The following is a 17,235-nucleotide window of genomic DNA, read 5'->3' as shown; positions in this document are numbered from 1 at the left end:
AAGCTATATGTATTTTACCTGTGTTAATTTTAGCCATCAGAGCGTTGGTAGCTGTCTCGCTCCGATGGAGGTTTACTTGGATAACCTCAATCATGTTCATCCATTAAACTGTTTTCCAGCGAGTTGGTGGTCACCTCCTCGCTCTTTGGATTTGACTCCTCCGGGTAGCCAGAAGTGGCAATTAATGCAGTGGGGGTTGATGGATCTGCGGTGTCCTAATCAGGCATAGGAATAGCAGTATTTTAATAGACACATTCCCAATTCTGGCGGATGGGTGATTTCCTCCTCGCTTTTAGGATTTAACTCCTCAACATTGCCAGTACTTGCTAATGATGCTTTGGGTGCTGTCTTAGGTGTTTAAGTATCCTTGTCGGGGCCGGATTTGACAGCCCTTTCAATCGGCGCCTTCCCAATTTTGGAAAGCGCAACTACACTTCCTTCTGGCGAGTTAATGGCAAATTCCTCGATTTTAGGATTTGACTCCTCAACTTTATCAATAGTGGATACTGATGCCGTGGTCTTATGGTATAAATTTATTTATTAAATGCTACTTATTTTAAAATTATAATTTGTTATTATTTTCACTTCGAAATTAATTGTCAGTTTTTCGATGAAAACATTCAATTTGAATGGATAGCTTTGCTTATCCTTGACACATCGCAGTGTTGCACAAGCAAATCTTGTTCGAAAAAATACAACTTCGACATGTTTTAAATCAAATCTAGTAGATTAACTAGATTTGGATGTGTCAAAAATGTATGTTGAAATCTACATGATTTCATCCATAAATTGCTTAAATGTATCCGAACAATTTAATATTAAAGATAAATGCTTTATTATGAAAAGTAAATCACATTTAATATTCATAACTGGTGTAGGGTATCATATGGTCGGCCACGCCCTACTATACTTTCTTACTTGTTAGTTATTGGTTTATAAGATGACGTGAACTCTTCAAAAGTTTGATTTTCAGCGATCAGACGTCGAATCAGACGTCGGCGCAGGGTTGGCAAAATTGGTACAATTGTAATTTTTTTATATTATATTTTTAACACGAAGTTTAAAGAACTGCCGACTTCGATCAAATATTTAATACACTTCGGAAGAGGATGTTTTAATGAATCCTTTAATAGATTATATTAAACATCAATTTAACACCAAAGTAAAAAACAATAAAAAAGCAATATCCGTTTGAATAATACTCTATATAATTTGTGGAACAACAGAAATAAAACAAAAAACTTTATTATCATAAAATATTAACTTTTGATTCTTTTTTTTCGTATGATTTACAGGTTGATCCAAAAGTAGCATTTCCCCGAAAAACACATCCCAAAGTAAGTAAAAAATTATTTAAATTATGTATGTAATAACATCAACGCCTCCATTCTATAACATTCACTCGATATCTCGTAAACAGTGTGACCAGGTCTCAAAAAATTTTGCTGCTAGATACTATCTAAAATAATGCCAGAAAAATGCTAAATTAATTTTAAAATGCTAAATTTTTTTTAAGTACATTTACATTTCTTACTTTATGTAAAACAAGTAAAAAACCCTATGATATCCTATACCAGTTGTGACTAATACATGCATAAAGAAGAATTTCTCCTACATGTGTATATATTTTAACAAATTTTTTAATTTTTATACCCGTCATGAAAAAAGATAGGAAGTATATTGATTTTGTCATTCCGCTTCGAAATTTTAGTCTGTCTGTTCAAAGCACGATATAGTCCGAAAGATCTAGGGAGCTGAAATTTTGCACAAATATTCTTAGGTATTGAAATTTGGACAACAGGGTTTTATTTAAATGTGTGTCACTTTTCACATATTGATCCTAGCAAAAAAAACTCTGACTACCGGCAATTCTTGACCAATGAGCAAATGAGATATGAGATATTTAGAAAGCTTAATAAAAGTTGGTACAAGTCTTTGTCAACAAGTCAAATCTTAATATAGATTGCATCGTTAAAAACTTTTGACTTTGTTCATAAGTTGATACTATATACTAGGGTTGTCATTTATTCGTGTTTAAAATTATACGAATAAAAATTACAAGAATCTGTTATTGAAATACCTACATAAATGCACTTATAAGTGAATAACCTTAAAAGTTTGTGTTTCAGTTATAAAAGATCGGAATTATGTGAGAAAAACCGAAAAATTAACTTTTTGGTACTGTTTTGTTTTTTAAAAGGTCTTTTTTGAATTTTCTGTAATATTGAACCTAGGAAATATAAAATTAAATATGTAGAGTCTGAATTAGGTGAGACCCCATAAGAGAAACTTCTGGGGACTTTTTCGTTTTTCAAAAGCTACTCTTTTGAATTTTCCATAATATTGAATTTGGAGACATGAAATTAAACATGTTAAGCCCGAAGAAACTTATGTAAAAGAAAATTTTTTGGGTACTGGCTGTTTTTTTTAACACACCGTGGTGAAGGCTATATAAGATTCGGCACAGCCGAATATAGAACTCTTACTTCTTTATTCTAAATTTGTTATTCGTTTGAGAGATTTTGATTAAAAATATTTATCAAACAATTTCACATGTAATATAAAATTCAAAGAAAACAAACTTCTGCTACATTTGGCTGTGCCCAATCTTATATACCCTTCACAATAATGTTTAATTTAAGACGTTTTTTTTTAATTTTTCCAAAAAATTCACATTACATTCTTAAATAGTTTCAAATCTCTGTGTCAAAGAAATAAATTCAAAACAACAAACGCAAGTTAAACGTTGTTGTTGCCTGGGGTATACTGTTTCTTATTATATCACAAGTTGTTTTTATGCGTTTGCATGTAAAAAATAATTTTTGGGACAACGAAGGTTGTCTCAGATTTTTGCTCATATCTCTGTTATTTATAAACCCCTTGAAAATATTTCAGATGGAATTATTAAAGACTGATATACTATGGTTGTCAATATCGTCGACTAAATTTTAAAAATTATTCAATTATTCGAACGATTAGCGAATAAAAGTTTTTATTCGAATAATTTAATAAAATATAAATAAAAAATAAAACAAACAACTCCAAAATCTTAAGATACGGACGGGTAAAAAACGGGTTTGCGACATTAATGCACTTATACATCTGTAACCTAATTTAGTCTCAACCTATTTTAAACTTCTCAGTAGATTTCAAAGTGGATGCTGAGGCTTTTATAATGATATACATATGTATACGATGTTTAACTTAAGTAGAGAAATATGTGTTCATTTCATCAGCTACTTATCATGTTTTATACCCACCATCAAAATAGATGGGCGATGTATTGTATTTGTCGTTTCGTTTGTAACACATTGAAATATTAGATTCTAAAATCTAGCCGTCAATCCGCCTGCCTGTCTACAGAAAACACGAAAATTCAAAAAAAATTTTTTTGGTATTGCTATTGAAAATATCTGTCTACGATTTAACCTAGCACCCATATACTTTCCCTTCAGAAAATTACTATAACGCAGATAACTGGCTTATAAAAGCGAGGATGGCAATGAAATTCGAATTGTAGAAATTGTTAATGAACCAAAATGTTAATGTAAAATATTTTGAGGATCGGTCAATAATCGATCCTACCTCCCATATAAAGATCTCATCAGAAAATTACTTTAACGTTCATAACTCACTTAAAAATACCAGCATAGCAACTAAATTCAACTTAACATTGCAAAATATAATTTTTATAAATTGCAAAAAGTAGAAAGAGATTTGTTTCAATTATAACAGATCTTTTGATTTAGTATTCGTGTATTTCTTTGTTCAATATTGTAATAAATTATGAATAAAAAGCAACTTTAAAATTAAATTCGATTATTCGACAAAAATTGTTCGAATTATTCTTTATTCTAAATTGGAAATTTTTTATTTGTTTGAAGAAAAAAAGTTGTTTTCCTCGATTAATCTAATAATTTTTATTCGAATGACAACCCTATGAGATACCAAAGATATCCGAGGTCTTTAGAAAATTGAGTTCAGCACACATTTCCGTCAAATGGTACTTTATAAATTTTCCATAATATTGAACATAGAATAAAAATTTAAAAGTAGACTCTTTCCTTCATTCTTCAATATTGCCCTTTTAATTTCCCATGTTTGGAACACATGAAGCACAGATGACAAAGTGCTAAAAAGGGAAGATTTTACGATTTTTTCGTTCTTCAAATAGTACTTTTTGAATTTTCTATAATATTGAACATATAAATTTAAAATTTAACATGTATGGACCTGAATGAAAGAAAAGCATATTTTTGGTACTTTTTATACTTTAGTACTTTTTATACTATATTGGGTTTGTGTTGATGTTTGTAACACACAATAATATTGGTTCTATACCTTTAAGTACACCAATCGGCTTAGAATCATTTTTTGAGTCGATTTAGCTATGTCCGTCCAGGTCGCAATTTTGGAGATAATTCAATGAAATTCGGCACATGATCTTTTATGGTACTGTAGAAGAAGCCTATTGAAAATGGTTAACATCGGTCCGTTATTTCACCTAGGCCCCATAGAACTGACACCGCCAAATAGGAATTTTAAGTTCATAATTATGTTTAATATACTCTTATCTCGACAAAAAGCTGCAAAACCAAGTTCTATACTAGTCTTGATGACCCTGATGAACTTTATAATTATAGAGCCTCATTTGACCCTAACCCCTCTAAAAAGCCCCCATCAAATTTTACTTAAATATCCACAGTTTTATTAACAGTAAATGGATTTAGTATATCTGAGGCAAGATACAATTCAACTTAAATGCTTTGTTATGAAAACTAAATCACATTTTATTCGTATACAGGTGTAGCGTATTATATGGTCGGCCTCGCCCGACTATAACTTCTTACTTGTTTGTTGTTCAAATAATAATTTTTAAATATAGAAACTAAACATACACACTACCTAATAATTGATGTTATATATGGGGAACACTTTGGTACTTTTTAATTTGTATTTAACTTCGTCATATATAAAACAAAACAGTTCGTGTATTATTTGAGAATTTCTATCCCATATTGGTTTGGAATATTTGAAAAAATGTTGCACGGTGTTATAAAACGTGTATGCAAATGTTTTTTATTAATTTTCATCACTTCATTGAAACTCCACTTACATTTTAAAAATTCGAAAGAAAAGATACTTGAGACGGAGATTAATGTAACGTGTTCACACTAAAATTTAAAAAAATTAAATATTAAAGAGGAATAAAAAATAACCAGCATTTCACCAACATTTTGTGGCAATATTTTTCGCACTTTCTCTACTGAATGAATTTATTTGATTTTATTTTCTTCCTTGAGATATTTTTTCGCGGCAATAACATGTTGTGGCATTTTTAGATTATTTTACTTGCTGTTTTTTGCTTATATTTACTGTTAAAACGCTATTTTTGTGGGGGATGAAAAGGAATGAAAAAACTCTTAAATGGTCGTGTTATTTTTTTATTTTTAGCCTACATCATTTTAGTGGGGAGGGTATATTAGGTTTGTGCTGATATTTGTAGCGCATAAAAATATTCATCCTTAATGTATAAAAATCTGCTTATTGTCATTTTCTGTGTAGATTAATGTGTTGTTTCTAGATAACGTGTGAATAGTTTGAGTTAAAATTTTACTTATATTTATACATATATATAACACGACCATATATACACATATATTTTTTTGTCCAAGTAAGAAGTCTTTAAAATAGTTAAAATCGTTCCATTAATTTACCTAGCCGCTAAACAACTGAACTTACCGAAAAGGGCTTTTGAATTAAAAAACATTTATGGTTAAATTTTCTTATTTTTTCTATAAAAAATTCTCACCTTTTCAAAGTGTTCACACTTATTTTTGTTTTTAACTTCACCATCTTAAAATAATGACTTAAAATGCTAATGAATAACTAGTGAAAAGCGACTTTTTATAGTTTAACTCATTACTATTTAATGATGCTTTCGCTACTTACATGTGGTCACCTGACATGCAAAACAAAAGTTTATAACTTATCTTTTTTTTTGCTTCAACTATTTTATATGACGACATATGGTTTTAAAAAATTTTAAATAATAACCCCCAATGTCTGAATATATTTTATCGTAAGGTTAAATTGACAGTTTTTATATAAAAATATGGTTATATGGGTGTAGGGTCAATTATGGATGAATCCATATAAAAGAGATTTAGGGTCCTATAAAATATGCTCATGTACGAATTTTACCTCTTTAGGGGGTAGGGTCAATTATTTGCCTATCATTCTAAAATTGAAAAATGAAAGTTAGGTTCTTAAAGAATGATTGTAGTTTTACTTTTATTACTTCATTTTTTATACCCTAAACCACTTTAGTGGGGAGGGTATATTGGGTTTGTGCTAATGTATGTAACGCACAATAATAATGGTCCTAACCTTAAAGTATACCAATCGGCTCAGAATCATTTTCCGAGTAGCTTTTTTCACCTAGCCCCATACAGCAGAACCCGCCGAATAGGGCTTTTAAGTTGATAATTATGTTCAATATATTCATATCTCGACAAAAAGCTAAGTTCTATACTAGACTAGATGACCCTCACCAATTCTATAATTATAGAGCCTCATATAAAGCCTCATAGACCCTATGAAAAGGCCCCATCAAAATTTCACTTAAATGTCCACAATTTTATTCAACAATAAACGGCTTAAGTATAGTATGTCTGAACTTAAATGCTTTATTATCATTTCAACTTAAATGCTTTATTATGACAACTAAATCACATTTTTTTTTGTCAAAGGTGTAGGATATTATATGGTCGGCCACGCCCGACTATAATTTTTTACTTGTTTATTATTATTATTTTTGATAATTTTTATAATAATTCAAGTTTACTGTTTGGTAACTTAGCACTCTTGGTGTAATAACAAGGAGAGTAAATAGTTCATTCGTTGTAAGTTTCTTAACTTTGCCAGTTTTTATGCAATTTTACAGCTATTAAGCGGATTATATAAAATATCTTTATACTTTTATAACATTTTATGAAAAATGCTGAATATTTTTTTAACTTTTATGAAATTTATTTCGATGAGTAAAGTGAATCATTAAAATAAAATTTTGTGTCTTTTAATTAATTTTTATAACCAACTTCAAAATTATGGGTGGTATATTAATTTTGTTATTGCTCTTCTCCAATATTGTTCGTATACCTATAAATTAAGATTTTTCTCTGATGGGTCAAATTTTGTGTATTAGTGACGTGTAAAATATCGGATAGCGGAAACCCGTGCTGGAAAACGAATCGACTAAATATTGTATATTTTACTCAAATTTTTGTGTTGAAAATTTTGTCTACAAATTACCTCAATTCCAAAATATATTAACAATTTGTAGACAATAAAAGTGATTTTCTAAAAAAGGGGTTATTATATTGGGATAAGAATTAATATGGGCATCTTTATAATTTGTGGTAGAGGGATTTGCGTTTACATTTAAATTGTGTATACAAAATTTCATCGTTATACTCATAGCAGAAATATAGAAGGGAGTCTCAATCAAAAAAATTAAATTTAAATAAGGTTTTTGACGTTTTCTTATTTTAAACTTTATATACAGAGTTGCCACATGTTAAAAATAATAATGGATTTCAAGAAATATTTTACAAAAAATGTGTAGTTAATTTATCTAAATAAAATTTATGTTATATTAAAGGAAGTTAATTAAATTGCTGATTTCCTCTACAAACTTATAAATAAAACACATTTCGGGTTTATTAAGTGAGAATTTTTTTCATTTTTTTATTGATGTGTGAATATTTGTTTTCTTTTAAATGACGGTTTAAAAACCTAATTCGGAAAAATGTTCGGCCTAGATAAAATCGTTTAACAATTTTCTTATCTAAATCAATTTTAGATAAATTTAACAAATTTGATATATAATTTGGATTACTTGACAGTAAATTTTCATTATATCTTAAAAAAATTGAATTTAAGTATTCCAAATGGTTGAAAAAGTTGGTATTTGGCTTATATAACATACCTAGTAGTTATTGGGATAGCATCTCTATCCAATCTTGCACGTTTTGAATTGATTGTAATGTCACTTTTAAATAAATGATCTGAACAAACCATAGGCTCTTTTGGCAAATTTTCTTCGTTGGTTTTGCATCTTTCAAGCCACTGTTGGCGTTTACCCGGTAATATAGGTATTTCGTATTTTCGCAGTTCGGGAAAATGCAGCTCATATTTATTCTCTAATTAATTTTACAAATTAGTTTTCAAAGATTTTAATATAAATGTGATTTTATTCAAAAGAACAATTTTTATAATATTTTCTAACTGAATTGAAATTATTTTTATAATTTTTTTACATAAACTTCAAAGAATATATAGAAATTTCATTATAAGATGGGAAAAATTAAAATGTATATGGTATCACTAATTTAACGAAAACTTCAAAATCCTTAAGCATGTCAGATAGAAAATTTAAAAAAAATAATGAGAGATTGACACTACCTTCTATATTTCTGCTAGTAAAATACTAGTGTTTTTCAATAATTTTATGAAAAAGACTTTATCTGTTGTGTAAGGTTAAATGAAGCCCGATCATTACGAAAATCTGCTGTATCTTTAGACAAATACTAATTGCATGTTCCTTTAAATTCGAGGAAACAGTTCTTTCTTTATTAATTTTAAATATTTTTTATTTTCGATACCAAAATATATGTTTTGTTTTCAATTTTAATTTCAATACTCAAAAAATAATTGTCAAAAAAAATAAAAATGTTTTTCAAACCGTATAGATTTGAAATGCTAAAACGTGTGCGTTGTTCTTATGTTCATTATATCATTCGTTATACCGGGATTTGCTTGTATTAGTTTTATAAAATTTTAATTTATTTAATTTTTTAGACTATATTATTATTATAGCAAAAGCAAAACAAAAGAAACAACAAATCTAACGAAATAAAACATACAAAACAAAATACACAAGGCAATTAAACAAACAGACATCTAAACATACAAATCGAAAGACACAGAAAAACAAAATAACAAACGCTATAAAACCTACCTTAATCCAAATATGCGAATAGAATCAAAAAACAAAATACACAACTCAGTAAAAAATAAAAATGTTTTTCAAACCGTATAGATTTGAAATGCTAAAACGTGTGCGTTGTTCTTATGTTCATTATATCATTCGTTATACCGGGATTTGCTTGTATTAGTTTTATAAAATTTTAATTTATTTAATTTTCTAGACTATATTATTATTATAGCAAAAGCAAAACGAAAGAAACAACAAATCTAACGAAATAAAACATACAAAACAAAATACACAAGGCAATTAAACAAACAGACATCTAAACATACAAATCGAAAGACACAGAAAAACAAAATAAAAAACGCTATAAAACCTACCTTAATCCAAATATGCGAATAGAATCAAAAAACAAAATACACAACTCAGTAAAGCCATTCTCTAACCAACTTAGGATTGCACATATGAATTGTCAGAGTATCGTCAAATAATTCAATAAAATTTGATGAGTTGACCAGTATAGTGAGGGATAACTTTCATTTAATTGGTATCTCTGAAACATGGTTTAAACCACACATTTCTTATGCCTCTGTACACATACCTGGTTATAAATTGATTAGAAATGATCGACTGCATAATAGGGGCATTGGTGTGTGTATTTACCTAACAAGGCTAAAGTACAAAGTTGTAAGGAAGATTTCTCTTAATGGTTGTGAATCGTTATTCATTGAGCTTTGCTTTAGTGGAGTTAAAACTTTATTTGGAGTTGTTTATCTCCCCCATGGAGATATTCTTGAATTTGAAAACTCTCATTATGATTTATTTCTTAGTAGGATATTTCAATTGTAACCCCTTCGACAATTTTAGGGTCCATCTACTTTGCGATGTAACCTTTCAATATTTCATAACTCAAAACCTACTCATTTTGTAGTTGCTCAAGGTTCATCTTCTTTACTGGATTTTTGGTTAACTTATTTATACTGTATTTAGATTTAATGTTTCTTGTTGTGATGAGTTTGTTAAATATAAGGATTTCAATCGCATAAATTGGGACGGTCTTATAACTTCTATTTCGGAATTTGACACTAATTCTTTCTTTAGGTGCAAAGATGTTGAGTTTCAGTGTTCTATTATTAATTCTTTTATAAACACACTGTACTCTTTTGTTCCGACGGTAAGAAGAAGAATTAAAGTGGATAATAATGAATGGATGACTGCGAATTGTATTGCTTTGGCAACATCTCTTAGGGACTTGGCCTACTCGGCATTTCGTTCTAACAGAACTGTGCCTTCTTGGCGTACGTTTTGCAAATACCGAAATAAGGCTAAAAATGTTATTCGCAAAGAAAAAAGGGCATTCTATTGTAAACTATTTTCTGTTCTTGACTCTTCTGGAATGAGGAGATCACTAAAGAAACTTGGCATTTCTGATAATTGTGGATGGCAGTGTGATCTGAATATTGATGACATGAATGATTATTTTGTTAATGTTGCTGGGTCTGTTCCAAATTAAATGATATTGATTTCAGTGCATATAGTGATGCTATAGGAGCTTTTTCTTTCTCTTGCGTAAGTGATGACTAGTTGTTTGATGCAATATGTAGGATTAAATCTACTTCTATTGGTATCGACTTTATCCATTCATTTCTTATATTCTTAACCATCATGTTAATATATTTATAACTACATCGAAATTTCCAGCTATATGGAAGACAGCCCGAATTGTCCCTAGTGCACTAGATGATTTAAGGCCAATCTCGATTCTCCCGACTTTATCAGCTATTATAACTTGTACGTGAACTTATAACCCCCTCTCAATATGCTTTCCGTTCTGAACACAACACTATCTCACTTTTACTTAATTTGACGGATGATATAAGACAAAATTTTAATGATAATGCTATATCTACATTGGTTCCCCTTGATTTATTAAAAGCATAAAATTCTATTAATAATTCTAATATGATACACAAATTGAGATAATATTTCGGTTTTTCTGATACTGCTTGTAAGCTTTTTTATTCTTATTTATCAGGAAGATTTGAATTTGTTGATATTAATGGAATTTTTTTAAATTTGCTTCCCCTTACTTCTGATGGTCCCCAGGGCTTGGTTCTGGGGCCACTTTTAGTTATATTATACATTAATGATTTGCCAACATTCGTTGACTCTAATAGTTGTAAATGGTTGGTTGTTCTTTCCTACAGTTCATAAATTATCGTGTAATAAAACGTGGATTACCTACATTGCTTTGCTCAACATTTTCTTCTACACGCTCAACTAGGAATCCACAGGTTTTAATCCCAATGATTCATACAGTAATATTTGAACAATAATTTGTATTTAGAACGGCGAGGTCTTGTAATTAAACTTATGAGGTTCTTATCATAATCTATTTATTACAACAAATGTATTTATATTGAGAATTACTATTACTTAACTATTTGGGTAATTATGCTTAATTTATCTTAATTTTATCAATTCTCAATATATACATGAAAATTATATATCATACCTAGGGAATACCTACTCGATAATTAATCTTGTTTATTGTAGACATTTGAATCACTGTCGGGGCAAGATTCAAGTTATAATTTTTTGTTAATCATTACTATAATAGTATGGGAACCGCTAGCAAAATTGTTTTCTCTTATTAATTTTTATAAAACTTTTTGTTAATTTTTAAAATTGTAAACATCTTTATTTTTATTGTATTTGCCAAGACTGGCTTTCTAAATTACTATGAATAAATAAAAAAAAAACTAACAGACCAAAACAACCCATTAAAAATTTTTTTCAGACATGTCTGATGTCAGCAATTTTCTGAAATAATTCTTATACTTTACCAGAATTTTTAAGGAATAATATAAAGGCATTTTACAGAATAATTCGCAATCTTTTTGTAAGACTTTTGTGCACAGTTTTGAAGTATTAAACGATTAACACTAGTCTTGTACATTAGAGTGGGTCGAGTGGACAAAAAAAGTTCTAAAGATATAAAAAATATTTTTTTGCCACGCCTAGAAATACATATATAATTTTGTTCTACCCAAATTGATAATGGAACTAGTTAAATACTATTAAAGCGATTTTAGCGGCTGGACGTAGTATGGTCAATTATAGACCGATCGTAAAAGATTCTTTAAGGTACATTTCTGTCATTATTTGGTATGGAATAATGTGAATTTAAGTGATTTTCTAAAAGGGACCTAGTATGAGAGCTATGAGGAAATATGGACCGATCGTAGAACAATTTTATAGTGTAATTTATGTATGTATATAAGAGCAATATTTTTGCTAAACGTATGGATATACATGTTTTTTAATGAGTTATGTACGTTTAAGCGATTTTCGGGAGTAATATTTATGTGCATATATGCAATACTTGTACCAAGTTTTATATGGATATCTTAGTTTAATAATGAGTTATGCGCGTTTAAGTGATTTTCGGAAGGGTTCGATGTATGGGAGTTATGACCAATTAAGGACCGATCGGAAAAAAATGTTACAGTAATATTTTTGTGCATATGAGCAATACTTTTATCCAATTTTAAATGGATTTCTTAATTTAGTATTGAGTTACGCGCGTTTAATTGATTTTTGGGAGGGCCCTTATATGGGAGCTATGACCAATTATGAACCTATATAAACAAATTTCATGGTAATATTTTTTTTGCATATGAGCAATACTTTAACTAAATTTTATATGGATATCTAAATTTAGTAATGAGTTATGCGCGTTTAAGTGATTTTCGGGAGGCGACTTTGTATGGGAGCTATGATCAATTATGGACCGATCGGAAAAAAATTACACAGTAATATTTCTTTATGTGGGAGCAATAATTGTACCAAATTTTATAGGGATATCTTATTTTAGTAATGAATTATGTGCATTTAAGTGATTTTCGGGAGGGTACCTTGTATGGGAGCTATGTCCAGTTATGGACCCATCCAAAAATTTTTTCCTCTTAATGAATTTTATTGACATAAGATTTTAATTTGTAAAATTTTGTGAAGATATCGGCATTGCGACGGAAGTTATTAACAAAAACCCAATTTTCCGGGAATATGTACTTTTGTATGGGAGGTATATGAAATTGTGGACAGATGCTGGCAATTTTCAGCAGGAATCAGGCTCTTGTGTACATTTGTTTTACATTTTGATTCATAACTTTTCTCCGTGTGAACCGATTTTGCCTATTTTCAATACCAAACTGCTTAGGATAATAATGAATATTCCCAGTGAATTTGGTCTATTTGGTCTCTATCACCACTGATGGTGGTGGAGGGTATAAAAATCCAAAATACCAATTGCAAAACGGTTAGGTACCAAAAAGTACCCTTTTATGGGTTCTCACTTAATCCAGACTTTACATTTCTTGGTGTTACACACGGAATGACAAACTTATATATACCCCCTAATACCAATACCAAAAAGCCTCCTTTTTGGGTTCCCACTTAATCCAGGCTCTACATAATTAATTTTATGTTTCTAGTTTCAATATTATAGAAATTTCAATAAGTACCTTTTGTAGAACGAAAAAGTACCAAAAAGTCCCTTTTTCTAGGTTCTTACCTAGTCAAGGCCCTACATGCTAAATTTATTTTTCAAGGTTCAATATTATAGAAAATTCAAAAAGTTTTTGTAGAACGAAAAATTACCAAAAGGTCCCATTTTATATGTTCTGGCATTATCCGGACTCTACATACTTAATTTCATATTTCTAGGTTCAATATTATAAAAAATTCCAAAAGTACCTTTTCAAAACAAAAAAGTACCAAAAAGTTCCCTTTTATGATTTCTAAGTTAAGCCAGTCTCCATATACTTAATTTCATGTTTCTAGCCAATAACAACACACTGGTGCTGTCCTCGCTCTTCTACTCTTGCTCTGCTGCTCACGCTCTGCCTTGTTTTTATAAACAAGAGTACAATAACAAAATTTACCGTATGATTGTGTATTTTGTTTTTGTTTTTTGCAATTTCTGTTTGAGCATGAATAAAAAAACTAAATTTTTGATGAAATTTTCAGAGGTTGTCTCGGATTGTTGCTCATATTTCCGTTATTTATGGGCCGATTTTGCTGATTTTAAATAGCGATCTTCCCGAAAGTATGTCTAACAGAATTATTGAAGATTCGGATCTCGCCGATATCTGTCCTCTAAAAACTTATTTCAACAAATATACAGACAGGAAGACGGATAGACAGAGGGACATGGCTTAATCGATTCAGCTATCTATAAGGATCCAGAATATATATACTTTATGGGGTCGGAAAATTATATTATAGAAATTACAAACGGAATGACAAACTTATATATACTCTTCTCTCGAAGGTGAAGGGTATAACTAAAGGATGGTTAATTTATCACATTTTATAAAAATAAAAAAATAAACGTGTATGGAAGAAACATGAAAAACATTTTTATAAAACTTAGCATAGCACTTTAATTTTTCATAGATTTTTGTAAAATGAAATGTTTATTTTTTATGTACCTGCGTGATTTTTTATTAATAAATAGAATTAAATGCTGAATAAAATGATATTTCTTTTGTTAAGATAGGGAGTATGATGCAATTTTGTATTGTAATGTAAATTAATTAAACAAATTGTTTTCGACTATATCCCTAGCAAATTAATTGTTTGTAGTTAGAACTATACAGATATTTTTATATCTTTAGGCATAAAAGTAAAAATTTTAAAAGCTTATATTTCATGTAATTAAATGTACTTTATTCCATTATAGCCACAATTTTAGATTTTAAGGAAGGAATATGACGTCTAATTAAAAAATTGCCTAAGAGTGAAATATAGCTAAAGTCAAACCATAAACATTGTTACGATCGGACTTAAAATGGCGGAGTAATATATAAAAAACAAAAAGGGCGGTATTTCTAGGCGTGGCAAAAAATATTTTTTATATTATCGAAAGGAAATTTTAATGTTACGACGATGTTACGAAAGACAAAATGGCTTACGAATTATATCCGATAAATCTGCACATAATTTGAAGAGAATTGTTTTTGTAACTTTATCAGACAATTAAGCGACAATTAAGACAATTAAGCGTTGATCAGAATAGTCAAGTCATTTTTTATACTTGTTCAGACTTTTGTACGAATTGTCGAACATTTTATCAGACATTTAGCCGACATCTATCAGACTTTCTAATATTTGAACAGACTTTCGTACGAAAAGTCGAAAGAATGTCAGACATGGTATAAGACATTTCAATCAGATTTGTCGAAAATTCCTTCAAAACTCCCCTAGGAATTTACATCAGATATCGTACCAAGTTCTGACCTACAATTATGAATATTTTTCTAAATTTCCTCAGATAAAGTGTTCCGAATTCCGAGCAATCTTCGGCAATCTATGGAAAATACACCGCGTAATTATAATCTGGAAAACAATTATTTTCAGATTATGTGCAGATTTATCGGATATAATTCGTAAGCCATTTCATATTTTACTACAGAAAATGTGCAGACTATTATCCTTTATGTCTAAAGAATTATGTAGGAATAAAAAAAGCCAATTGTACTTCGCCAATGTGCTGATAAGTCTCATAATTGTCATAACACAGACGACTGAAAAGAACGGAAACATTGGATTTTGCCAGATAATCAAATTATCGAGAACTTTGGTTGAAATTGCAGTGGCAATAACAACGTTATTTGTAGTTTAGTTTAAAATTTCAATACTTGTTGTAAATTTCAATATGAGAAAGACTTAATAAAGAATAAATAAAATGAAAGAAATATTTAGCAATAAAATTACAATAATAATGCTCAATTGTAAAATAAAATTTAGCCGAAACACCCACTATCAAATTACGCTGTGCAACAAAATCTTTTCCTAATGATACCGGCTGGAAATTAAAGTAGACCTTCAGCAGACCAAAATCTCTAAAGGATTTAATTCTACATATACTATAATTTATTTAAAATGTTGTTAAAACTATATTATTTTCACTAGGCTTATTTAGAAAAACAAATATTTTGGAATATACACGCAGAGAAAAAATATAGTTGTGGTAACCATAATCTAAGAGCAACATATGGTTGAATTATGGTTAAATTTAAAACATATTATGATCATTATTAGTATAATAACCTATCATATTATGATTAAATATAGTCCGAATATTTCATCATAACATAGTGATAATGTGATGTTGTAGCATCATATTGTAGTTTCAAGCAACCAAATTATGGTTTCATGTAATCATATAATGGGTTTATGTAATCATATAATGGCTTCAAGTAATCATATTATGGTTACAAGTAGTCACATGTCTTCACGTAACAATAATAATGGCGATATCAAAATATTTTTAATAGTAAACGTATTTTACTTATATCTTAAACATTATATGCATAAGCGTGTAAAATCCTAGCATTTAATGATTATTTGATAGTTTAAATGATTCTAAAGAATATAATATGTTTACATAATTATCATTATTTATTTGTTGTAAAATAATTATTTTTCAGAGAATCATTCTCAAATTTTTAATTGTCATAAACATATAAATGTTTTCAGTAACTAAAATATTGATGAAGTTCAATATAAAAAAACAATTTTTGGTTATGACAACAAATTATTGTTACAAAAAACATAGAATAGTTTTTCTAACCATGCCGAACCATGTTTTTTCTCTGCGTGTAGGTTCAATATTATAGAAATTTCAAAAAATAACTTTTGAATAACGAAAAAGAACAAAAGAGTGGGTTCTCACTTAATCTAGACTCTACATAATTAATTTCATGTTTCTAGGTTCAATATTATAGAAATTTAAAAAAGTACTTTTTGTATAACAAAAAAGTACTAAAAAGTCCCCTTTTATGCGTTCTCGCCTAATCCGGACTCTACAAACTTCATTTCTTGTTTCAAGGTTCAATATTATAGAAAATTAAAAAATACCTTTTGTGGAACAAAAAGTGATGATCACAATAACTAAAAATTTACCGTTTGATAGTTGATTTATTTTTGTTTGTTTATTGTTTTGTATAAGCATGCTCGAAAAATGTAACTTTTTAATGAAATTTTGAGAGGTGGTTTCAAATTTTACTCATATCTTCGTAATTTATTGGGCTGATTTTAAAGAGCGTTCTATTCGATCGTATTTTCAATAGATTTATTGAAAATTCGGATTTCGCCGATATCTGGGGTCTTCTGAAAAATGATTTCAACATATACACACACAGACGGACATGGCTAAATCGACTCCTCTATTTATA

At 29.1% G+C, this 17,235-nt stretch overlaps 1 protein-coding gene across 14 annotated transcripts in view; it reads left to right on the top strand.

Annotated features, from left to right (window-relative positions):
* The window catches only part of LOC111691012 (RNA-binding protein Musashi homolog Rbp6), a 275,440-nt gene that overhangs the window by 98,960 nt on the left and 159,245 nt on the right, over positions 1 to 17,235 (top strand). For all 14 annotated transcript variants that reach the window (XM_046953188.1, XM_046953186.1, XM_046953197.1 and 11 more), the window contains one exon: positions 1,296 to 1,337. In XM_046953188.1, the coding sequence (XP_046809144.1) occupies positions 1,296 to 1,337 (42 nt within the window). The remainder of the gene's footprint in view (positions 1 to 1,295; positions 1,338 to 17,235) is intronic.

The sequence above is a fragment of the Lucilia cuprina genome, chromosome 5, assembly GCF_022045245.1.
Source record: "Lucilia cuprina isolate Lc7/37 chromosome 5, ASM2204524v1, whole genome shotgun sequence".
NCBI lineage: Eukaryota > Metazoa > Arthropoda > Insecta > Diptera > Calliphoridae > Lucilia > Lucilia cuprina.
Note: the sequence above shows the minus strand (reverse complement) of the source record. Positions and strands in the feature narration are given on the sequence as shown.